This window comes from Sinohyriopsis cumingii, unplaced genomic scaffold, assembly GCF_028554795.1.
Source record: "Sinohyriopsis cumingii isolate HCF-2022 unplaced genomic scaffold, ASM2855479v2 utg002967l, whole genome shotgun sequence".
Classification (NCBI taxonomy): domain Eukaryota; kingdom Metazoa; phylum Mollusca; class Bivalvia; order Unionida; family Unionidae; genus Sinohyriopsis; species Sinohyriopsis cumingii.
The window spans coordinates 2647-28922 of NW_028316355.1; the positions used below are offsets into that span (position 1 = coordinate 2647).

A 26276-nucleotide genomic window follows, 5' to 3' on the forward strand; every position below is an offset into this window, starting at 1 on the left:
TGTATATGTGATGATCTAATTTTGTAACCATTCTTTCTGGGAACAGAGATCTGAACATTACCATTCTTGTTAATACTAGTAATGGTATAACCAAAATAATTGTTTCATGTCTCTGGAAATAAGTCAAAATTCTAAACATTTACTCAAATACCTAAGTTCCTGAGTAAGGTGGGATCTCTACTTCTCAGCATCACTAGATTTAGCAGTAAATCATCGTAATACTATTCACTTATAAACTTCTAAAATGTGAAATAATTTAAATATCTCACAGTGAAAATAATTGGTGACATCCATAACTCAAATGGTAGATTTGTCCATTAGTGAATTTTTACTTGAAATGAGATTCTGAATTATTTTTAAGGATAAGTTATTTGGAATATGTTGAAAATCATCCATAACACGAATAGTGATACATTTTTATTCCCAGATTTTATAGTGTCTTTAACAATACATATGCATTCATACTTAAATAACTTTGATTGTATGTGACTGTCAATACAAACTCTTTGATCATCTTCATGCAAAAAGACTAAAAACTGGCTTTAAAATTGTACTCTATCACATTCTAATAAGCAGTAGAAAAGAATTATTTTACCATGAATTATCTATTGTTTTACTCAAAAACACTAGGAACTGTCTTAAAAGGAGTCTCATTGCCATTATTGGTCTAATTCTATACAGTAGGAAAACCATTCATTCATTCCAGTTCTGAAAATTTAGCGATAAAATAGATTATATCAAATTTCTGATACAACTAAGCGAGCTCAAGGATGAGCAAAATTAGCCTGTAACAAGTATGGCACATTTTGCCAAATATATACACATTGTTTTACCACAGCTGTTATTCAACTATGTCGGGAGCCAGGTGGCCAAGTGGTCAAAAGCACTCACTTTTCTCACATTTTACCTGTCTGCATGGGTTGGAGTTTCAGGCTCAGTCAATGCTGGTATGTGACAAAGCTGGAAGTAGCTTTCCATGGTCAGTGGTTCTTCCCACTGTTTTCCTGGGTTTGACTCCACCAAATATACTGGCCACCATGTTTAAGCTATCATACGCTGAACAATGATGTTAAACCCGTAACAACAAAATAAAACTATTTTGATCTTGTAATACTGAAAAACGAGACTACTCGTGATTAGATTACATTAAAAAGAAACACAAATAAAAAAGGATATCTTCCTTGAATAACAGAAAGGTATGAATGGTAAGTCAAGAATTTAATGTTATTTCCAAGATATTTATTGCACACTATTCACAATGAAACTGGCATGCAGTCAAGCAAATGTTTCGTAAAGCAAATCTGTAAGTATAAAAAAAGCCATGGCTCAAAGACCACTGTCAGCCTTTAGCTCTTACATATTGGAATTAAGATTTCAGTCAAGTTAAATACACCATTAAGAGAAAATTGCAACAAATGAGAAATATATATCCAATAATGTAACACTTATTTCAAAGGAACTTCTATAAAATGTCAACTATTGTGACGATGTTCTGTGCACTGTTTCTTTGGTAATGGTGGTAGTAGCAGTAGAGTAATGCCTGTCTAATTGGGCACCTTCATATTATGGCCACTCACTCAAAAAGAACACAACCTTATTCTCCATCAATATAAATGGCAACTGCCTAAAAAGAAAATACTGTGTTCAGTTATCTATCCTTCATACACATATTTAAATGTGTGTGTGCATGTATACATGCATATAAGTATGGATATATGTAAAAAATATATTCATGTATGCATATATGGGAGGTTTAATGGCATGTCAACAGAACCATCCATATATATATATATATATATATATAAAGAAAAAATTCTACAGTCTACAACATATAACATTTCAAATCAAAATTAAACTATAAAAAATTATGTAAAATGTATATTAAGAATAAGAACAGAAAATAACATGTTTAGAGTAACTAGAAATGTGTTCAAGGAAAACTATTTCAGCATCATAGTCCCTCAGAAACTTAACTAAATGCAAACATTTTTGGATGTACTGATAAATGAACAAGGGTAACACCATATGACCCCAGTATAATAATTAAATTCAGACATACATCAATTTTTGTCCGCTGAAAGAAAAGGAAGGATATGATGCCACAAGAAATTAAACAGTAATAATAGTTTTAGCTATCCTATTTTTTATCATTTCTAATTTTGGCCATGTTTTCTGCTTATAATTGATAAAATAAACATCCGTCCATCCATTCATCAACCAATTTATCCATCCATTTATCTATCATGTGATCCAGTAGCCAGACATCTAATCAACTAGTCAGCCATTTATCTATCATGTGATCCAGTAGCCAGACATCTAATCAACCAGTCAGCCATTTATCTATCATGTGATCCAGTAGCCAGACATCTAATCAACCAGTCGACCATGCAGAGAGGTTTCATTTCATATGAACTGCATTGTCTACCTGTTCTGTTTGTTCTATTATAAAATAATTCCCCAATCTTGAAAGCAAGTTGATCAGAACTAACTATATTCAACAGTCATTTACTTTCATGATGGTCACAAAATAAACCAGGTATGAAACAAAAAACAACATAATTCAGATCCATTATATCTGGAAATATAAATGTATACTTCAAAGTATCTTTAAAGTTAGAATCTTTGTTTCACATATCTAGTCCCTTATAATCATTTAATCTTATAATCTTTTATTTACATATCCAGGCCCTTGTGATCCTATAATCTTATAATCTTTCAGTCACATATTCAGGCCCTTATGATCCTATAATCTTATAATCTTTCATTCACATATCCAGGCCCTTATGATCCTATAATCTTATAATCTTTCACATATCTAGTCCCTTATAATCATTTAATCTTATAATCTTTTATTTACATATCCAGGCCCTTGTGATCCTATAATCTTATAATCTTTCAGTCACATATTCAGGCCCTTATGATCCTATAATCTTATAATCTTTCATTCACATATCCAGGCCCTTATGATCCTATAATCTTATAATCTTTCATTCACATATCCAGGCCCTTATGATCCTACAATCTTATAATCTTTCACATATCTAGTCCCTTATAATCATTTAATCTTATAATCTTTCATTCACATATTCAGACCCTTATGATCCTATAATCCTATAATCTTTCATTCACATATCCACACCCTTATGATCCTATAATCTTATAATCTTTCATTCACATATCCAGGCCCTTTGGTAAAGAAGTAGCCTTTAGTTAGCTTGATGTTTTTATTGGGTAGGTTGTTCTTGGTATAATGAATCAGCAGCTTCTCCACAGTTGGAAAGTATAAACTTGAGTCGATTGTAACTTGTCCATTCTGAAATTAGTGGAAAAGATAGGTACACCATGATGATGAAGAAATTATAACAACACATAATGTCCAAAGAATGCATTCTGTAATTATTATTATAATTCATCACAAGTTTGCAAAATTCACATAAGAAAACAAACTATACCACATATAGATATGATAAAATTTTGATGTACCAGTACATTGGCCTTATGACCTATTCATAATTACAATACTGTAATCTAGGTACTCATATCAGTTACAATTAATTAAAATATATAGTTTCTGCTGTGCTCAACAAAAGTCATTTGGCCAAAACAAATCGTGTAATGAATAAGAACGGTAAATAAATCTATGCAATGCCATCTTATCAAGAAGAAACTTTGCTGAAGCATAAATTAGAACAGAAAAAGTTTAATTTTTTTCTGATATACATAAATGATTCATTCATACTGAACTATTTTTCTTAAAAATTTGCAGTTAGGGAGGAACGTGTACACAATCAATACTCACAACATCTTTTTTAATAAGTTTTTTTCAGTAAAATTTAAGTTTGAGTGCATTTTTTTTACATGGAATTTTTGAATGATTTCATAGGTGTCTCACAACTTATGACTCGAAATAAACAATGTCCGGAAACATACAAGGCACAAAAAATTATTTTAAAAATTAATTTATGGCATTCCAACAAATATGGTGTCCCAATATATACAGAAAATAAGGAAGTTCCTTTTTCTTATTTATGTATGACATAGGCATATTCAAACTGACACTATGGACTGGTTTACCAGACAATTAAACATTTAAGAAAATTCAGAAAATTTGGAGGCTTTCTTAAAACACTGAATGCAAGCAACTAGAATCTGTAGGCAAAGTATACCACTTCCCCCCAAACAAAAAATAAATAGGTCACAAAAATTCCAGACAAGGATTTCCTACAAAAATTACATTATTTTTCTATGATTTTTTTTGTGAGACATGATTTAAAACTAAAGTCACTTTCACATATAAGGATTTATCAATACAAGTCATCCATTTGTTTGTATTGTTTTTCACATGTGTATCTTCTGTTACAATAAATAGTCTGGGGCCTCGTGTGGCCGAGTGGTCTAAAGTGCTCACCGTTCTGGATCACTGCCATTTCACCTCTGTCTGCGTGTGTTCGAGTCCAAGGCTCGGTTAGCATGGGTACGTGAGAAAGCCTGCCAGTAGCTTCTCATGGGTCGGTGGTTCTTCCCTGGGTTTTCCAGGGTTCTTCCTCCACCAGTTATACTGGCCGCCATGTATAGCCTATCTTGTGCTGAAAAATGGCGTTAAACCCTACAACAACAACAACAACAACAATAAATAGTCTCAACGCTTATTGGATGTAAATTACCTACCAGCTCATTGATTTTAAATTCTTTTAATTGGCAATCAATCTCAATTGACAGAACCTGAAAAATAAAAAAGTTTTAATTTTAGCTGTATAAGGATGCACATCCACAAATACATTATCCAAAGACCTTTATATTTTTAAACATTCTCAACTGTTTAAAAAGCGACTCTTCCTCAATTTTCATTTCAACATGATATTTTTTAAGGTTTGCTACCAGACAGCATCCTCAGTTCAAGCTTAAGGTCTTACTTAGTAATTATCAGTAAACTATATCTACTTTAATATACAACATAATTTCTTAATATGTATTGATATCTGTTGATGTTTTCATTAAATTAAGTGGCAAAGAAAATTTAAAGGCCAGAATTTTATTGGACAGGTTCAAGGGTTACAAGGAAATAACCTCATGTAATAGTAAACAAAGGTGATAATGCTTTATATCAGAGGTGGGCAAACTTTCCAGTGCAAGTGCCGCATACACAAATTTACACCTTGTCGCGGGCCGCATAGTTCATTAAGTAAAATAATTAATATCTGAAATAGCAAAAACAAAAGGTTTTTCTAAATAACATCATAATTAATTTTCAGTTGTTAATATGTTGTTAATATTTGAAAACTTAAACTTCAAAAGAAGCACATTTATTTGATAAACAGAGTAATATAAACAGAGTCAGTGCGAATGATGACTTGTTCCTAGGCTGCATGAAAACCCTTGGCGGGCCACATGAAAGCCCTTGGCAGGCCGCATGTGGCCCATCGGCCCTAGTTTGCCCACCCCTGCTTTATATAAAAGTATTATATAAGTGATTAACCATTTTATATAATAGTATTACATACTTTATATAACTGTAACAGAGGTCATTACACACTTTTTATAACAGTTATAGAGGTCATTACACATTTTATATAACAGTATTACAGAGGTCATCACACACTTTTTGTAACAGTATTACTGAGGTTATTAAACACTTTTTATAATAGTGTTATAGAGGTCATTACACATTTTACAGTATTACAGAGGTCATTACATGCTTTATATAAAAGTATTACAGAGGTCATTACATATTTTTTATAGCAGCATTACACAGGTGGTTTTACCTGAATATTTTAGTAATTAATGCTAATCATTTATTGTATCTACAAAAATATGTACCCTAAATATATGCATTATACATTTTATAGACTATGATCACTTTAGGATTGATTATATATTTATGTATATGACATTATATTATGGATGGCTATTGTTATTTGTGTTGTGTAATTTAATATGTAATTTATCTGTCATATAATGTTCTGAATGAGAGAACAAATTAATGAATAAATACAAGTAATCTGTTAACTATTTGACAATTTTATCCTTTGTTTTATTGTAAAGTGTGCTATATACATATAGGTACATGTATGTTGTGTTAGTAAATATTTATCAGTGATATAATTTATTTCTATATAAACAGTTTCATAGAACTATTCTTCTTGCTTCTTGTCATTAGAATTTTTTTACTTCTTATGATTTTTATAAATCTCTGCTGAGGTTGTCCTTTACATTGTTTTTGGTTAACTAAAAAAGAATATCTCATGTAAATTCATTGTTACTCTTTCTTTATTCTTGTTTTAATAGCCATCTTTCCTTGCTGGATATAATGTTAAGTGGGGCACAGTGCTCCTTTCTCAGTATTTTTAGAATATCTGTTTTTCAGTTAATAATTATAGGACAGCAATCTTTTACAAACTGAAGTTGTCAGTTTGTGTATTTTGTGAAATGAATGACTGTTTTCATACAAAAATGAGGAGAGTTTCATCTTTGTTAACACATTTATTGTGTGGATTGATACAATGAACATTGTTAGGGTGGGAGAACTGTATAAACAGCACAGAGCGATCAATCTGATTTCAAAGCATAACATTTTTAAACAAAACACTTTAATCTGTAAGTCTTTACTTTTATGGATTTTTATTCTTTATTTTGTTTATTTCTGCATCCAGACATGACTGTGCAAGCTTGCAGTTTAGTTTGATAGAGGATGCTGTAAAAAAAAATTGACAACCACTCAAATTTGGTTTACAATCAATATCCATCTATTCTTGATTTCTCCGTCATTTTCAAAAATAATTATTATTGTATAGAGAGTTAAAAAATCGCTACTTAAGCAATTTTAATGCTTTATTTAATCAAGAGTTTTTCCTTTTAATGTTACGGTTTGTCATAATATGTAAAAGGTATACAACTCATTATTAACACCTGAAGCCAACCTTTTGTTTGGAGTTTTGATTATAGGTATTTTTAAGGCACATCCTTATTGACTGCATAAATATATATTATAGGGTCTAAAGCACTGAGATAGTTTAAGATTTGTTCATTCCAGTTAGAGAGAGAGAGAGAGAGAGAGAGAGAGAGAATGGAGGGTAGGAGAGAAGAAGAAAATTGAAATAGGCCATACCATGGAAATTTGATTAGAGTAAGTTTCAGTAACATGCCATTGTGGTAATATAATTTTTTCCCCATTGATGTATTTTGATCTCTCTCTCTCTCTCTCTCTCTCTATATATATATATATATATACATGTATACGATCTCTCTCTCTCTCTCTCTCTCTCTTTTATATATATATATATATATATATATATATATATATATATATATATATATATATAATTCCACTTCTTACACTCTCTACCACTCTCTCTCACAGCAGTGTCAGCATTTCCTATTATCCATATTGTCCCTTTCCTCCATTTTTCATTGTTATTGTTATAACCTTGTACTAATCACTTCTGTAAGCCTAAAGAGTTTTACCTGATTCTCAGTGTTTCTTGCTTTTCGAACAAGGAAAGTTCCATCCGGCTTATCTTCCAGCAATCTGCATCATGTAAGAAACAAAAATATGTGTAAAGTGATCTCAAAAAGAAACAATAAAATAATGGTAAAAATTTAAGTGAGAAAATATACTATATAATACACATATAGCATCAACTGATGAAGGGAAGAAAAGCACAGCTGAGTGACATCATGCTGAAAGAGTTGTTATGTTGTTAAGAGAAATATGTATTTCTTGTTGAAAAAAGAATTAAGGAAAACATTTGTCAAGTTTTTATCATGCAGACCAATTAGAAAACTTATGCTAGGTCTATACCAAATAGAAATTACATGAATACAAAGTTATCTGTGTGTGAAATTTGGAGATATGATGATCTTGTGTCAAGTGAAATGTTTTCTTCCCATGTAAATTGCCAAGCAAGATTAAAATTTTGTGCAAACATCCAAATTACATGTAAAATACATTTAAAATGTGTTTTATGCGCATCTTCAAACTGCACTTTTTTAAATGTATGCTTGTTGCAGTATTAAATAGCAGATACTGTTTTCCTCTATTGTGTAAGCAACATCACACACAAAATATGAAAAAAAAAATAAAGCAATAATCATGAATTGGTTGCATTTTCCTGATGGACAACACCTATTATCCAAGACTGTTTCATGTTAAAGTCCATATTTGAAAAATAAATGTTTAATGAATTTATTTGTGTTCAGTGTCACAGGAGCATATAAAAGACTATTTCTTGTGAAGATAATAGAAGTAAAATATCTCACAAAGAGATGGTACCAGAAACCCACTGACTGTGATTCTGGCCACTGAGATGATGCACTGGCTCCATTACTATGAAATATGAGGAGAAAGATTCAAGTGCAGATAATGGTTTTAAGATGAATAGATTTAAACATGATACCTATGAACTTCCTCACGATTACTGCTGTTGAATTCATACATCTCCTTTGTCAGAAGGTCATGCTATTACAAGGAAAAGAAAGAAAAAGTTAAATATGGTTTGGATCATGATATCTTTACCATTTTATATTTTTATAAGATAACTTTTATGCCATATCTTTCATGCTGTTGAAAACAGTCATTTGCTCTAATTCATATGTAACTGACCCCTTGTACTAAAAACTTTTATATGTAAATCATATATACATTAGAGAATCCATTGGAGTTTTCTACATGAATATTCTACCAACAATGCATTTACTTAATTCTATGGAATTAACAATTGTAAAAGATGAAATTGAATAAATCTAGCTGGGTATCATGACTGAGCTGCATTCACCATGCCTAACACTCAGGTACTGCACCAGCATGCAGCATAAACAGTGACAGTTAAATGCAGAAATGACTATGAAACGCTTTGCATGACAAAGAACTTTCACATCAATATAAAACATTCATGTGAAAGAAACTATTTTCAAATATGTTGAATCGTAACTCAGAGGAATTCATACAACATGCATGCTTTACTGTGGAAATCAAAAATGTAATTTGAAAGTTGTTTAATTACACTGAATAATGCTTTGTAACTATATGTGGTGGAAATACATCTTGTAGAAAGGTCTGTTTTAAACAATCAAAGCATTTCTTACTAATGACTTTATTGCATATTTCACTGAAGTGATACTTGATGTGTGCTTCTCATGCCACTGAAAAACGATACAATTGTAGTAAATAATAATGTCATATATTATATGGGGTCGATACATAGAAAAAGAAAAAAAGAGTGTTTAAACTTAAGGTTATTCAAGTCTGTAACTGTCAGAAAAATTGAACAAAAATTTATCTTCCTAATTGTCCAATGACTTTCTTAAAGTCAGTTGTTTTTACGGTGAACAAACTATGTCAGACATAATGGCAATACTGGATGGATATTGCAATCTAGAAGGAAATTAATGCAGATGATATTGGTGACTGGTATTGAAGAGGATAACAATCAATTCATGTTTATGTAATTATTTTCCCCTGATATGAAACTAGAATGGTATTTTGCAGATCAGAACAGCCTCATCTTTATCTTGGAAACAGACCATATCAAGTAAGCACACCAAGTGAATATCTTTTCTGGGTCCAATTATCATGATTGTCAGAAGCAGTTTTTCTCCATGGTGATTTGTACACTATTAAATCAAAATTTTGAAAGCAGGTCCATTGTGTCTTATACTGGTATGTAAGAATGGCTTGATAAGCATGTTATGTTGTGGATGTGGTTTTTAATAATCATAGCATTTGGTTCAATAACTTCCTTTCAGGGGAGAAGAGTTTACAAGATAAAAGTGAACCATGCATTTTTTTATCTTTGTCTTGCACATTGCTCAGATGCTGTCACTGCGGATGAAAATATAATAGTAAGTGACGCATGAAAGAACCCCCAAGGAAATTTGTCAGTCTACATGGAAATTGTTATCTTGCATACCTGCCATAATGTGACTTGTGATGCTAAAAAAAATATGATCATTTACTCCCAAACCCCCTGACAAAGTCATGTTTTGAAAAGCATGATTTTCAGTAAGCTTATAATAAAACAAACAAAACCCACCACTTGAGTATATACCTGTAATTTTTAGCATGTTTAAATGGCAAACAGTCTTGCCTGGAGGTGATGTAAAACTATCCATGTGGCAGTTTAAATAGTGGCAATTAAAAGGCAAAGAGGTGACAGGTATAAACAACCATTTCACATATTTATTTAATTGGCTGACTTATCCTGAATTAAAGTCACATATGACCAATTGACCAATGTGAGTAAAGGCTGACAATGGCTAGTGTGATGTCATAAATACTTTGAAGACTGCTGTGGGTGAGCCCATTGTGCTAATTTGCAGAAGTAAAGTTCAAAAAGTGGAACAAACCAATTCATTTTAAGTTGTACTTAAATCAAAGAGTTGCTAGATGTATGTTGAAGAACAAAGATTATTACATATCATTGCTTCAATGAGAATGTTTAAGCCATCTGTATTAAAGATTAGTTTCAAGTTTGCAAACCGTGGCAACATTTCTTGGAAGCTGGATTTTACCTCGTATCAAAACGTGAAGCATGATTATTTCAGTTGTCAGAATAGTGTTCAAGTGTTATTCATTTTTTTTAAAGCCATTCAGGAAGCAAAAAGCTGTCACCAAAGCAAGCAAAGCCCAGCAAAAATAAATTTCAGAACTCCTGGTTAACAGAGTTTTACTTTGTGAAGCACAGAATCAAGGTGGAGAATTTAATATTTTGCACGAACTGCAAACAACCTATTGACATGATGATGGTCTGGAGTGTAAGACATCCATGGCAATTGATGCACCACCTGTACAAAATGTATTTCATATGCTGAATAGAACATCCAGTTTAATTTTTTTATTATTTTTTATTACCATAATCTTGTTAAAATACTACTTAACCTGTGCTTTTCAGTATGATTTTAGCCATGGAATAAATTGACTGAAAGACAATAACAAAGCACTGCTGCTGTTTGCACAGTTGATTTTTTATGATAATGCATTAACACCTGTACTAGACAGAGTAGTTCATTACTGCTGTAAACACCCTATAAATGTGAAAATAGTATATTCCCTCTTCCCCCTTCACTCAATGAAATGGTCAGTCCCAAATGTGATATATATTCATTGTTTCTATGGAGACAAGCATATCTTGTGGTCTACTTGCATTAGTTACAGATATGACAATGTTAATGTTATGGTCATCAAGAATAACCTGGTTATAACCAGGATTTACTAAGATAATCCAGCAGAGAAATTTGGACACCAGTACCATGCAGTCTCTAGCGAGTGTAGTGCTGAACACTAATGGCACTTGCATTACCTTCAAACTCTCTACTGAACTGTTGAGAGTAGCAAAGACTGCATCGGTTTATGCCTCTATTTTGCCATCCAATGGATTGTAAAGTGTTATGTATATTTGATTTAATTTATATTTGATTTAATTTAATTGTTCATTTGTTAGTTTAAAAAGTTTTTAAATTCAATTACATGCTATTGTAATTTAACTTTACTGGATTTGATATTTTTCAGAAATCTGTTTGACATGACTGTTTTTTTCATAAACACTTAATAATAGAAACTTTGTATCAAATGCTCACCAAGTTCCTGACCTTGATTCAGAATCAGTAAGAGTTGAAGTAAACAATTTATTTTTTTATATATTTTTTTAATTCTTTCTCAGAGTAAAATGATTGGTTTTAGTCAAGGCCATACTGGGAGTATGTGATGTTAGGCATGTAAAAAGCTTCTGTGTTGGTCTAGAAACATGATCATGTGATCCTGATATGGGAATCTCTTAAATTAGTGTATAAGCTTTTTATACAGAGACTTTAGTCAGTTGGGCTATAAACCATTCACACTTCAAGGTGTTTGTTTTGACCAGTTTGAGTTGAAATTCTATTTCATGGAATTATTAAATCTTTTTCCTGGGAATATTTAAGTGCTCACATACAAAATTCTTGGACAAAGACATTTATTGAAATTTTATTCGAAATTCAAAACTGGAATATTATTTTCTGTGGTTCAACAAGGAACTGTTGACTCATCAGGACAACACTGACCACAGCTGTGACATATGTCATCATCCTCCATCTTGGATTTTTATCAGGACTCCAACTCAGATTCATTTAGAACATTTTATTACTAGGACTTATTTTTTTTTTAATTCTTGGATTATTCTTGAATTCTTTTTGGATTTGATTCACAGAACTGTAATTGTTACCTTGTTTTTCTAGGGAAATAAATTATTTGTTAAATTTTACAAAGCTTGTTGTCTTCACTCTTTTCTTGTTGCATTTATTAAGAAACTAAATGTAACAGAAGACAGAAACTTGGTGTATGTTTTTATTTAATGTTGATGTGGTTGCAATTATTTGAGTGTGTGCATACATGTGTATGATGGTGATATCTGAAAATACCAAGCCTACCAACTACTTTTTTTCTTATTAAGTGTATTAAATGCTTTGAACAAGAAAGACAAGTTATTTTCTTTCATTCAGATTTGAATTTCCAATCATTTTCTATTGGCTTATATGAAAAGTTAGCTTATTGTTGATTGGACCATGTCATATTTTGTTTAGTCACACACACTGAAATCCCTTGGAACCTCAAAAGACATTGTTTTGAGTCCCCCTCTCCCCCAACAGTATCTGGGAATATGTCAGGTGTGATATTATCAAATACCTGTGATGACATCTTCTTCTCTTCAACAGGTGGGGCTGGTTTATACCTTGGAACTGCAGAAAGACAATAAATTTAATGTAAACTATCAAGTATTGTTTGCATTGGTCAGGTGACTTTGTCATAATTAATTAAACCTTTGATATGAAATAATGTTAACCACATTTTCATATAAAAAATGAATTATAGTTTGCAGAAGTGTACAGGTATGTCTACTGTATATGTCTATACAGTATTTTTATTATTATTATTGTAATGTAATCTTGATTGATAGATCATGTCGAGTTGTTGACATTAGAAAAGTCAGATCATTATGAGATGCGAAGTGTCAAGTCAACATCTAGAATTTCTGATGCTTATAACACTTGATTAAGCAACCAAAATTACATGATAGTGTTAATTATATTTTTGTTATTTATTTTATGATATTATATTTTTCTTGTATCCATATACCACATAATTTTCACTTAAGTTAATAAAATCACTATATGGAACTGAAAATCAATGGAAATTGCTTAACATTTCAACATCTTTGATACATACTTTGTCCTAAATCATGAGCCAAATTACATATTAATCAGCTGATGTATGCATGAATATTGAAAATTATGAATGAAGTACATGAAACAAAAGTTACTCCTTTTATCTATGATCTCTTTTGTAACTCAAACTCTTTGATGCACTCAGGCAGCAGACTCATATATGTGATTTAAAGTTATTATTCTGTTCTCCGATTCTGCATCATGAAAGATTTCAAAAGCTAAATGAATCTAAACCAGACTAAAAGCAACAAGAGAAGCTCCAGTGGAACTTGGTCAGGAAATGAATATTATTTTCACAGTTATTTGCAATAGGATTAAACAAATTGTTGATGATACAGAGTTGTTACAAAGAATTTCTTTTGCATGTCAACTGAAACTCTGGCACAGTTGCTCATGTTTTTTAAGTTGTAACTTGGAAACACCAAGTAAAAAATACTTTCAGCCTCATTTGTGGAGATGGAGATATAGAATAAAAAAATAAGTAATTTTCCCACTTCTTGGAAATGAGGGTAAAATTCTGGCTCATTTTTAAAAAAAAAAGATTGATAGGTGTGAAATATGTATAAATATTTCACAAGTGAAGTGGAACATTGTATTCTCATGAGAGGTGAAGACATTACTGACAATACGCAATGTTGCACCTTCATGAGTGCAGCGTTGCTAAGTATCTACTCCAAAACATAGATTTCTTTTTGATTATAAATTTTGAAATAAAAATCTGACAAAAAAACCCAACAAAGAAACAAGATCTACATTAGGTGCAGTTTTCATCATGTGCCAATGCAATTACCACTACAGACAAATAGGATGAACTGCTATAGGGAAAGAGAAAGACATTCAAAAATGTTATACTAAATTGGGCAGTGACTTTTTCCCTCATACATAGTGATTTAAACTGTGTGCTTTGTCTGAATAATGACTGTTTTCATACAGAAAAAGGATATCTACTTTGTCAAGACATTTCTTGAGCAGACTGATACAGCAAACCTCGTTAGTGTTGGGTTATCATCATCACAAAGTGGTTGGATCGAATAGCCTTCAGAAAACATCTTTCAACTAATACATTTTGTAATTATTATGAATTTATCTATTTGGATTTTCTTAAGTATTTTTTTATTTCTGCATTTAAATGTGAATTATGTGGTATTGTCAAGCTTGCAGTTTATTTTGGCAACTGACGATGCACCCAAGTTTTTGAGCATTGTTCAATTTTGTTTTGCAGTCCACTCTCACATGTCCAATTAATAAACTACTTTTAAACATAATTAAGTGTGTGTGTGTGTGTGGTTTGGAACATAGCTTTAACAATTTTTCAGTAATATTGCAATGGTGTCTGCAGTGTGGCAGCTTAGAGTCATGTCTAGCAATGTGGCATAATGATGCAGACATGTAGCATCAAGTCCCACCCAGTCACATTATCCTGACACCAGGCTGACCAGTCCTATCACTAAGCTCCTAATGCTAAGTACCAAGCGAGACAACTGCAAGAGCCATTTTTTATAAGACTTTGGTATGACTCAGCCAGGGTTCAAACCCACAACCTCCCACATCCAAAGCGGATGCTCTATCCAACTAGGCCACCAGAAAAAAAATGATTAAGAATATGATGATAATTAAATGTGCTAATTAAACAATACTTTGTGTTACATTTAATATTTGATTTTGCCCTAAATACTTCTGCCATTCTTGTACATTGTAGCAGGTAAGACTCATCCTGAATGCTAAACAAAAATAGGTTAAGTAAGCTCAGTCAAATAACTTTTGCACAATTCAAGTGCAAAACTGTTTAAATATTTATCCTTGAAACCAACTTGCTGATGTTTAGAGTCATGGTTGATGGCACCTTCTCACTGATAATGTATGTCCATAGATTGATCGCACCAATTGATTGATAATATATGTACATTGTTTGAAGGAACCCTCTAATTGATAATATACGTACAGTTTTTGATGGAACCCTCTCATTGATAATATATGTTCAGTTTTTGATGGAACCCTCTCATTTATAAAGTATCTACAGTTTTGATGGAACCCTCTCATTGATAAGATATTTATAATGTTTGATGGAACACTCTCATTGATAAAATATATGTACAGTCTTTGATGGAACCCACTCATTGATAAAATATGTACAGTCTTTGATGGAACCCTATCATTGATAATACATATATGTACAGTCTTTGATGGAACCCTCTCATTGATAATATATATACATGGAACCCTCTCATTGATAATATATATATCGCACCAATTGATTGATAATATATGTACATTGTTTGAAGGAACCCTCTAACTGATAATATACGTACAGTTTTTGATGGAACCCTCTCATTGATAATATATGTTCAGTTTTTGATGGAACCCTCTCATTTATAAAGTATCTACAGTTTTTGATGGAACCCTCTCATTGATAAGATATTTATAATGTTTGATGGAACACTCTCATTGATAAAATATGTACAGTCTTTGATGGAACCCTATCATTGATAATACATATATGTACAGTCTTTGATGGAACCCTCTCATTGATAATATATATACATGGAACCCTCTCATTGATAATATATGTACATTCTTTGATGGAACCCTCTCACTGATAATGTATGTACAGTCTTTGATGGAACTCTCTCATTGATAATATATATATGTACAGTCTTTGATGGAACCCTCTCATTCATAATATATATGTACAGTCTTTGATGTAACCCTCTCATTGATAATACGTATGTACAGTCTTTGATGGAACCCTCTCATTGATAATACATGTATATGTAAGGTCTTTGATGGAACCCTCTCACTGATAATATATATAGAGTCTTTGAAGGAACATTCTCATTGATAATATATATGTACAGTCCTTGATGAAACCATCTCAATGATTATATGTATGTACAGTCTTTGAAACCCTCTCATTGATAATATATATGTATAGTCTTTGATGGAGCCCTGTAATTGATAATATATATGTATAGTCTTTGATGGAACCCTCTCATTCATAATATATGTACATGGAACCCTCTCTTTGATAATATATGTACAGTCTTTGATGGAGCCCTCTCATTAATAATATATGTAGTCTTTGATGGAACCCTCTCATGGATATAATATATGTACAGTCTTTGATGGAACCCTCTTATTAATAATATATGTACAGTCCTTGATGGAACCCTCTCATTGATTATATATGTACAGTCTTTGATGGAACCCTCTCTTTGATAATATATATGTACAGTCTTTGATGGAACCCTCTCACTGATAATATGTAAATTTTTTTTATAAAACCTTCTTATAGATAATATAAATAATACATGCAGTGTAACAATGATGATGATGAATTAGACCTAAACATGGTAATCTACCATATGTAACAGCACATATATATATATATATATATATATATATATATATATATATATATATATATATATATATATATATATATCCTAATGAAAGTGTTTAATGCAGATCAAATTGATTTCCTAGGGCAGATCAAGTAATTCATTGGAAGGGAAGGGGGGATTAAAGGAGGGGTCTGCAGAATATAACCCAAGATGGAGACCAGGGAGCAAAGCCATCAGTAGTTCTTGCATTATAAGCATTTCCAGAGCATACTTTTAACCATGTAACCATTACAAAAACTTACTCTTGGAAATGTTCCATTTGTGTTGCAGTCATTTTAGTTGAAGGAGAATGTGCATGATGTTTTTCAATATTACCTATTATATATATATATATATATATATATATATATATATATATATATATATATATATATATATATATATATGTGTATGTGTAACATTTGTCCATGATTGTAGATTGTAAAGGTCATTTGTAAATGGCACATCACAAAACTTTTGGCCATGACTGTGGTTTGCACTTTAAGATAATATGTGTAAACATGTTTACATGGCCTTTTGACTTTGGAAGGTTCAAGAAGTGATCTTGTTTACAAATTTAATGAGAAAATGACTCACATCCTGGTCATCTCATTGTGTTTTGGTTTTTAATATAAGGTTCTGATAAACATAATTATTTAGATCCTATTTTAAACATCAGTCTGTTGGGATTACTAAAGTGCTCATTTGACATTATTAACACTGCTTTGGGATTAACGAGGACTCATTCAAAGACATTATGGATTACATCATCATGATATATCATGACTATTGGCAAAACAGCTCATTCAAGTCTATTGACACATCAATAAATTCAATACCAGAATTCGTTTGGAGCACAATACTACTGAACCTATAAGACCATTTGGGATATAATTCACAATACTGTAGTTTCCTCTTAAATTTTAATTTTATAACATAGAGAATTAAATTATTTGTTGCATTCTACTACACCTGTTTGTTTTGCTTTTTCTGTTTCTAAGTTTAAGATTTTAGGGTCATAACAAGATAAGTTGTTGTCGTAGGGTTTAATGCCATTTTCAACACAAGATAGGCTAAACATGGCAGCCAATATAAATGGTGGAGGAAGAACCTGGAAAACCCCTGGTAAGAACCACTGACCCACAAGAAGCTACTGGCAAGCTTTCTCACATACTCACCTTGGCCAAATCTGAGACTTGAACCCATGCAGAAAGAGGTGAGATGGCAGTGATCAGTAATGGTGAGTGTTTTTGCCCAGGTGGGTACTCAGGGCCCCCTCATAACAAGACATATATAGAGAGATATAGGATGAGGCAAAAAAAAACAAACAATTTTTGAGGGTTTATAATGCACATTTTTCATTTCTAAGGCCACAACATGGCCTGGGCCGGTTGGGTATTGAACCCGTGATCCTTGGATTACATGTCCAATACACTACCAGCTGTGCTACTGCATCTCCTACAGACTGACAAAAGTACTGTCCTCAAAATTAAACTACCTTGGGTTCTCAGGCATACACAAAAATGAACATTATAGTCATTTTACATTTAGTGTACATTTTTATTTTGATGAGCTGAATGGAAGAAAGAGTTTAAATAGTAAATCACAAGGCTTAAAAATGAAACAACCCAATTGCAGACCAACTAGAAATTGCAGGCAGTACAAAACTTACTGTTCTTTTTTGGCTGCTGTACCATATCCAAGTCCTCTTCATTAATGGATGTGTAATCCTCATCATCATGATCCTCCTCTACCTCTTCCTTGGAAGGTTGTCTTGGTGCAGAGGTTGTTGTTTGAAGGGGACTTGGGGCTGGTGGCCTTGGCTTTTTGCTCGCTTAAGAGATGATTGCATATTATGGAGATTATGTAATCCTGTGCATCTGTATACATGTTTGTACGTATATGTCATACAACCATTACATCATTAGTTGGGATAGAAACTTTAAAAATTCAGTATATAAATTGGACAGATTTTCTAATGCAAATAACTATCTTGGCTTTTTTAAATATAAAAATTTAGCATATGTCTGTGATTAAAGCAGATTGTCAGTAGTATAGGGATGAATATAGCTATATATTGGAATTACATTATGGTAAATTTGGTAAGGCATGGCCATCTAAGGGAATTTATCATGGGGATGGGTTACTATAGCAACCTATGGGAATTTATCATGGGGATGGGTTACAAAGCAATCTATGGGCATTTATCATGGGGATGGGTTACTATAGCAATCTATGGAAATTTATCATGGGGAGGGGTTACTATAGGAACCTATGGGAATTTATCATGGGGATGGGTTACTAAAGCAATCTATGGGCATTTATCATGGGGATGGGTTACTATAGCAATCTATGGAAATTTATCATGGGGATGGGTTACTATAGCAATCTATGGAAATTTATCATGGGGAGGGGTTACTATAGGAACCTATGGGAATTTATCATGGGGATGGGTTACTATAGCAATCTATGGGAATTTATCATGGGGATGGGTTACTATAGCAATCTATGGGCATTTATCATGGGGATGGGTTACTATAGCAATCTATGGGAATTTAATAATACACTTGGATTGTTATAATTGTTATTCATAAGAATTTAACTTTACCCTTGGGTTACAATGGGCATCGACAAAACCTACTATTACTAGGTCTGTATGGGTATTACTGGAATTTAACGTTTGAGTTTCTTGGGTTTTTATCCCAGCCAAGTTATATACATATATATAAGTACAAATATTGTTAATTTTCAATAATAATCTGTTTGTTACATAATTATTATCTGTCAGCGCTGCTTTAATCTTTTCCCACCATCTTATTCTTTCTGCCCTTGCCAAGGAGTACAAGTATCTAGTATGTATGGATTCTTCTTGTTAAATCTAACTAAATATGACATCTGTCTCTGAGAAGTGACATAAAATTTATAAATAATATTTTCACAAAATGACATCCCAAAAATTAATGAAGCAGTCTCTTCAACTTCATTATAAAATGTACATAGTGAAGATTCAGAGATTTCATTTTAAACAATCTTCCATTAGTTTAGAATATTTTGTGGAGAACTTTCTATTGAAACTCTAAAGTCCTGAAAAAGTCTCAATCTTCATTTGGTAATTCTGATTTAAAATTAAGTTCCATTTGAACTAGAAGTCTTTTTTCCTCCTCATATATAATATATAAAATGATTTTGCAGTTTTGACCTGCTTCCTGAGAAGAGTTTTCATGTAGTGGAGAGTCTAATTTCATAGTAATTTTAATATCGTTTTTCTAGGCTCCTGGTATTGCATCAACTACACAGAATTCCACAAAAGTAATATTAATATAAACATTTTTAGGAAGCCATAGTAGAACATGCCATCTTCCTTAATTATGTCATTAATGAAGAATACAGACTTCTCACACCATTTCCTAAGAAAAGATGTGTTAATGTTTATCTTAGTGGAATTGATAAAATATGTTCAGGGGTTATGGTGGGGTAGTCATTAAATTCTGAACCATGTGAGAAAAACACATCTTTCCAAAAACTGTTAAACTTCTTTGAAACTGTGTCTTTTCTTTTAAAAAAATAGTCTTCTCCAAAGTCTTCAAGTATGTCTATAAGAAGAAGTTTCCATGGTGAATGGTTGAGTAGATCCATTTTGTTTCTCCACATGATCTTAAATGCATGACAAAAAGACTTGATGTGTGGTATATTCAGCTCATCATCTTGACAGTCAATGACTAGAATGTTCTATTAATTGTCACCTTTTCCTCCACAAAGGGTATTAAAAAAGACCATTTGAACATGCTGCATTATTTCTTTCATATCATCAAGAAGTACCATAAAACAGAGAACAAGCATAGGTAAAGCTAAAGATTTTAATACCGTGATTTCCCAACCACAGACATACTGGTAAATGACCAATTAGCAAGTAATGTATTAACTTATTCAATTTTTCTCTGTATGATTTACTACTGTACTACTGAAGCATGATTATAAGTAATATGTTTTGTTGTTCTTAATTCTTCACCACAACTTCTTTTTGCACTAAGCCATACAACAGTTTTGTTAAAGTTCATCCCTAATCCAGAGCAACAGGAGAAGCTATCTAGAATATTTAATGCAGTGTTGGGGTAAGTTTGTCATTATCTAACAAGAGAGCATATTGATTTATCAGGCATTTAGAGTTGATAATATTTATAACATTTATATCAGCATTGTTTTTAGACCAGTGCTTAATACATCTAGAACCATTATGAATAGATGTGGTGAAAGTGGGTCTCCCTGTCTAACCCCACACTGTATAGGGTCAAACTAAGAATAGTGTCCTTTATTCAGCACACTGCTTGGTCTATCATGATAAATGGTTTGAAACCATTTCAAGATAGATGGATCAATATGCAAATAAATCCAAAAGACTTTTCTATAAAGGACCACTCTACTGAATCACAAGCTTTCTCAAAATGAAGAACTAAATGAGCTGGGACATTATCTTCCTCTATTAGTGGTTTTGGGATGGTATGAGTCAGTACAAAAATTAACATTACTGGGACACTATGGGGCCCAATTAGAATTTAACTTTAGCAGGTTATTAATCCCTCGAGGAATCTGATGTATGACGCTGTTGGCGAGTTAGCTCAGTGAGACACTCAGTAAAGGGGCTTATTAAACTTAACAGTGTGAATGACATTATGGAGCTTATGGGAATTTAACATAACAAGACACTCTAAGGTGAATGACACTTGAACAGAGTGGGTAAGATACACCTAATGACATCATGAACAATACCTATTGTAGTTTCCCAATACCTAATGTGACTGACCAAACCAACACCTCTTGTAACTGACCAACATATATTCTACCTCACCAATACCTAACTTCACTTACCAGTACTAACTGTAACTGACAGAAACCAATTCTGACTGACCAATTCCTATTTTAACTTACCAATACCTATACTGACTGACCAACATCTATTTTGGCTGTTAACATATTCTGAATTATCAATACCTATTCTAACTGACCAGCAACTATTGTGACTGATCAACACATATTTTGCCGGATTAATACTTATTTTAGGTGATTAATAAAAGCTGTGAACAATCCAGTGTGACTGAACAACACTTATTCTGACTGACCAATGCCTATTGTGGCTGACCAATTCCTACCTTGAATGACCAACATCTGTTGTGATTCACCAACATCTGTTATGACTGACCAAAACATATCCTGACTTAGCAACACCCATTCTGATTGACCAATATCTATTCTAGCTGACTAATATATATCTTGACTAACTAATATATATTTTGACTGATGAGACCCAAATGGGTCTGACAATACCTTTTCAGGTTGAACAGTACCTCTTCTGATTGTTACAATGTCTATTCTGACTGACTAACACCAATTCTGATTGACCAAGATATTCTGACTAACCAGTGTCTATTCAGACATACCAATACCTATTCTGACTAATCAATACTTCATGCAGTCGAACCAACAGAAATTCAACATGTGTCATGTACTTTTCATCAATAAGCATAGTGTAAACTGCTATTTTCAATCACTGCTTCTGTTGCTCTTTGGGAACCGACATCTAGCTAGACTTTGTGGACACAAACTCTCAACTTCTGCATTTGTCCTATGATCTCACTTACTTTTAAAGAGCAATAATAAAAGTACTTTGTTGTTGTGAATTTCTGCTTTTGTTATGTTTTTCCAAGGTGATATTGGGGAACGAGACTGAGTCAAGAAATATGAGGGTGTTTATATCAGATCCTGACTGAACTAAATGAGATGAGAGCATTATATAAACTTCTTTGGAAAACCTTTGAGGACTACCTACATGATGAAAAATTCCATGTAGCAGCAAAAAGTAATCATAAAAATGGTAACTGGGTTCAGACAATGGAATAATTAGCGAAAATTCATGAATTTTACATGCATTATCTGGTCTCTCAGAAAAGAGAACATAATCAGGCATGGCCAAATAAAAAGCAAAAATGTAACAAACTGTGTATGCTTACATGTGTGCATATGAAATAAAGAAACTCACCATGATCATAATGAAAACAAAGATACATGTACGCATAAACATGATGTAAAGGAGAGAAAACAATTATAAACACTTAAAGTTCTGAAGTCTACTGGACACAATCTATGATCCCAAAAAATGAAAGAACAGACTTCTCTATTCAGATAAAAAAATGGGGGAAATTGAGATTTGAAGAAGGATTAAAGTGTGAAATGTATACTTATTGATTGAAAATACTTTAAAATTAGTATTTTATGTGATCAAAAGAATGAATGAATTCTGTATGATCTATTATAGAATGCTGTGCCAATGTTTTGAAATAAAAGATAAAAGTGATGCACATGTATTTTATAATGTATGTCATGTTTAATATTACAGTCATTGAAAATGTTTGTTCCTGTAAATGGTGTAACCGAAGTAAACAAATGATATTTTCATACATCCATTGAAGATATTTTTTTAAAAAAGGGAGCAGTTTCCAACTGTAAAAATAGAGACAATTATTTCTTCATTTATTTACCTGACTGTAAGCTTGCAAGTAAATGGTTTCTTATGCTCTTAAATCTGGAACCAGTTTTTAATATGCCATTAGAGGGTTCCAGCTGAATCACTGTAGGGTAGATAGAATAAGGATAAACAGAGAAAAATATGTGAGGCACTACTGAAGACAAATTTCATTAAACATATAACCAAGCATCCACCTACCATTGAAAAGAGACCAACAAGCAATCAACCAAACAAACAACATGCCAGTTATGACAACAATAAATAACACATGGTACTCATTAGACTGAAAAGCGTTTTAAGCGCTGTTGTATTCAAGCTAACAGTGAATAAGATACCATTGGACTTTGGTTCACCTTTAGATGCAGTTGGTTCCAAAACAGCACTTGAAAGAGCAAAAATAGAGTTAAAAAAATCTTTGATGCATTAACTCACAATTGTAAATTAAGATAGCTAAAGTGTCACATTTTTATTCAGTTTCTTTATGCTTTTCTGCGGGGTTTGTGGAATGCAAGAAAAAGCGTTAAATTTTGTCAAAAACCATGCATTAAGCTCTAAATTTGAGTGACAGGCAGTAATGAATTTTAAAAAAAAATTAAGCGTGTGCATTTGCTTGCTTTGCTAATTAGAACACTTTGACCTTGAGCTATTCGATTACAGTAATCAATGTTTCATTACTTATGCAACCTTTTGATAATGAAGAGGACATGTGAGTAATAAGAGACAAAAAAGAAGAAAAAATATGAGCAAAACAAATTTTCAATAACCCGTTAAAGAATAGTTTTTTTTTTTTTAATTTTTACAACTTATCTTGCAAATGTTCAAACTGAAAATATATGTATATTAAAAAAAAAACTAACTAACAATTCATAAATATTGCCAAAAAATACACCCAATTAATATGTTAATTTCTCATAGTGGGCTATACATTCATGACACTAAATCCCCATAGGGACCCTTTTTGGCCTAATTCATGTAGGGCTCCATGACATCGATAATCTTAAATTTCTTTAGAGCTCATATTGGCCCAGTAATGTTATCAACCATGTGCAACTTCCCCAAGGTGCAATCTGGATAGGTGATTTTTAAAGCTATGCCCTATGATAAAAGCGGACAAAACCAGGTCGCATATAGTCAAAGCTGCCCATTAGTAACGTTAAATTCTATATAGTGGCTTAAAACGTATCATTATAGTCCAATAGACAGTTACAGTAGCTCATCCCGATGTTAAATGAAATAAGAGAAAACTATAAATATATTAGAGAAAAAATGACGCAAAATATAGAAATCTGGGCACTGACACCACTAAGCATAATGGAGAGTGTTCAGATTGCAGAAATCTATATTTGCAGCAATATAAATTATCTAGCGAGCTCTTTAGACTTAGAGGAAAAGTTATTAGACGGGCTAGACATGCTTGTAATTGACCAGCTAGACACGCTTGTAATTGACTGGCTAGACATGCTTGTAATTGACCGGTTAGACATGTTTGTAATTGACTGACTAGACATGTCTGTAATTGACCGGCTAGACATGTTTGCAATTGACCGACTAGACATGTTTGTAATTGATTATATTTGGAAAAATAAATTCCATTATCTGCCTAAAGAGTATTTATATAGGAAAATAGAAAAAGGGGAATAAATTTACCCCGTCAAAAGATAACGAAAATAGGAAATATTATCAACATACTTCAGAAATGAAAAGGAGAAACAGAGTACATCTGGGAAGCGGTAGGTAGGTAGGTAACTAAATAATTTTTTATACAGAATTCTTTTAATAAAAATACAACATTGCAGACTTTAGGGGGCTACATACAGATATAAAATCCTTTATAATTTAAGAAACATTGGGGGTTTCTCAACAGTTACCAGTTTATATAGCTGGAGCTGGAGAGGGACCCACATATAAAAAGATGTTAGCTTCCCATTAAATGTCATAGTGTTCCTATACGATGTTAAATTCCCAAAGACAGACATAATGCCCCAACTCCATCATTCGTTCCCATTGATGCAGCAGTGACTCATCTCCATATTAAAATTCCCATAGATAGCCACAATATTCCATCTGCATGTTACGTTCCCGAACAACATACCTGGAACCGGGACTGGAGGCTGTTTTTGGGTGACTGATTTCTCGAGATATACGTACTCCTCCTCTATGTTCACGCCCTCCGGATATCTGCAAAAAGGCAGGCAGGAATTGTGTATTATAAATCATTCAATGCACATATTGTTATTACACGATGTGTTCCAGATCATACAGGAAAAAGGGAATTAGCAGCACGCATCATCTCATCGTGACAAGGGAGTGGCAACATGGTGGTTCATTTTCAGTGACACTCTAATATCAGAAAATAGCGTAATTTATTGAGTTTTAATTAAAGGAAATAGCGTTTTTGATTCTTTAAATATACTAAAATAGTAAAGATATAGTTAACTACTACAAAAACAAAAAAACAACAAACAAACAAAATAATTATATTAACAAAAGAAAAGCACGTGTCTGAATGCGTGGCAAATTAATAGTTTCAAATTAAAAATTCGCAAACAAAACAGCATTCCATAATATTTATCTTCCATTACCATTAGTGTATCTTCTATGGGCGCAAGACTGAAAGTAAAAAAAAATCTCCTTGGTGTCAAAACTGGGGGGTCCGAATGAGTTAAAAACAAACTTTGGTATCAAAACTGGGGGTAAAATTAAAAATGTGGGGGGCTCTGAAGGGTAAAAGTGATTAACATACACTTTTTTTTTCATCCAATCCTGTGCTAGTTTTCTCTCCCGTATATATATATATATATATATATATATATATATATATATATATATATATATCTATATCTACACACACACACACACACACACACACACATTCGTCTCCTCAATATCCTTTATGTTGGCTGATTAAACCTGGTTTAGAGCGGTTGTATTGTATATGTTATAATCCACCAATCCTAAATGAATAAGGAAGAAGAAGCAATTACGTACGGAAGATTCTCCACATCATTAGCACTGGATAGTTCTACCCGCAAACATCTCATCCATCTCTGGAACAAATACGTAGCAAAATGGTGTCAGATAAAATGCTAGGTTGGAATACCCTTAAATAAAATTTGAAAATACCCTGCTAAATATATAAATACGATATCCCAAGATTGTGCACTTTTTTTTTACTGACCTGT

General features: G+C 32.4%; 1 protein-coding gene across 2 annotated transcripts in view; it reads right to left on the reverse strand.

Annotated features, from left to right (window-relative positions):
- Window positions 1-404: 404 nt before the first annotated feature.
- LOC149769941 (uncharacterized) overlaps window positions 405-26276 on the reverse strand; it is an 86792-nt gene continuing 60920 nt past the window's right edge. For both annotated transcript variants that reach the window (XM_089949635.1, XM_089949636.1), the window contains exons 6-13: window positions 26083-26141; window positions 25187-25272; window positions 18247-18408; window positions 12656-12708; window positions 8394-8455; window positions 7462-7525; window positions 4669-4722; window positions 405-3313 (exon numbers count right to left, since the gene is read on the reverse strand). In XM_089949635.1, coding sequence (XP_089805761.1) covers window positions 3158-3313; window positions 4669-4722; window positions 7462-7525; window positions 8394-8455; window positions 12656-12708; window positions 18247-18408; window positions 25187-25272; window positions 26083-26141 — 696 coding nt within the window. In that variant the 3' untranslated portion in view covers window positions 405-3157. The remainder of the gene's footprint in view (window positions 3314-4668; window positions 4723-7461; window positions 7526-8393; window positions 8456-12655; window positions 12709-18246; window positions 18409-25186; window positions 25273-26082; window positions 26142-26276) is intronic.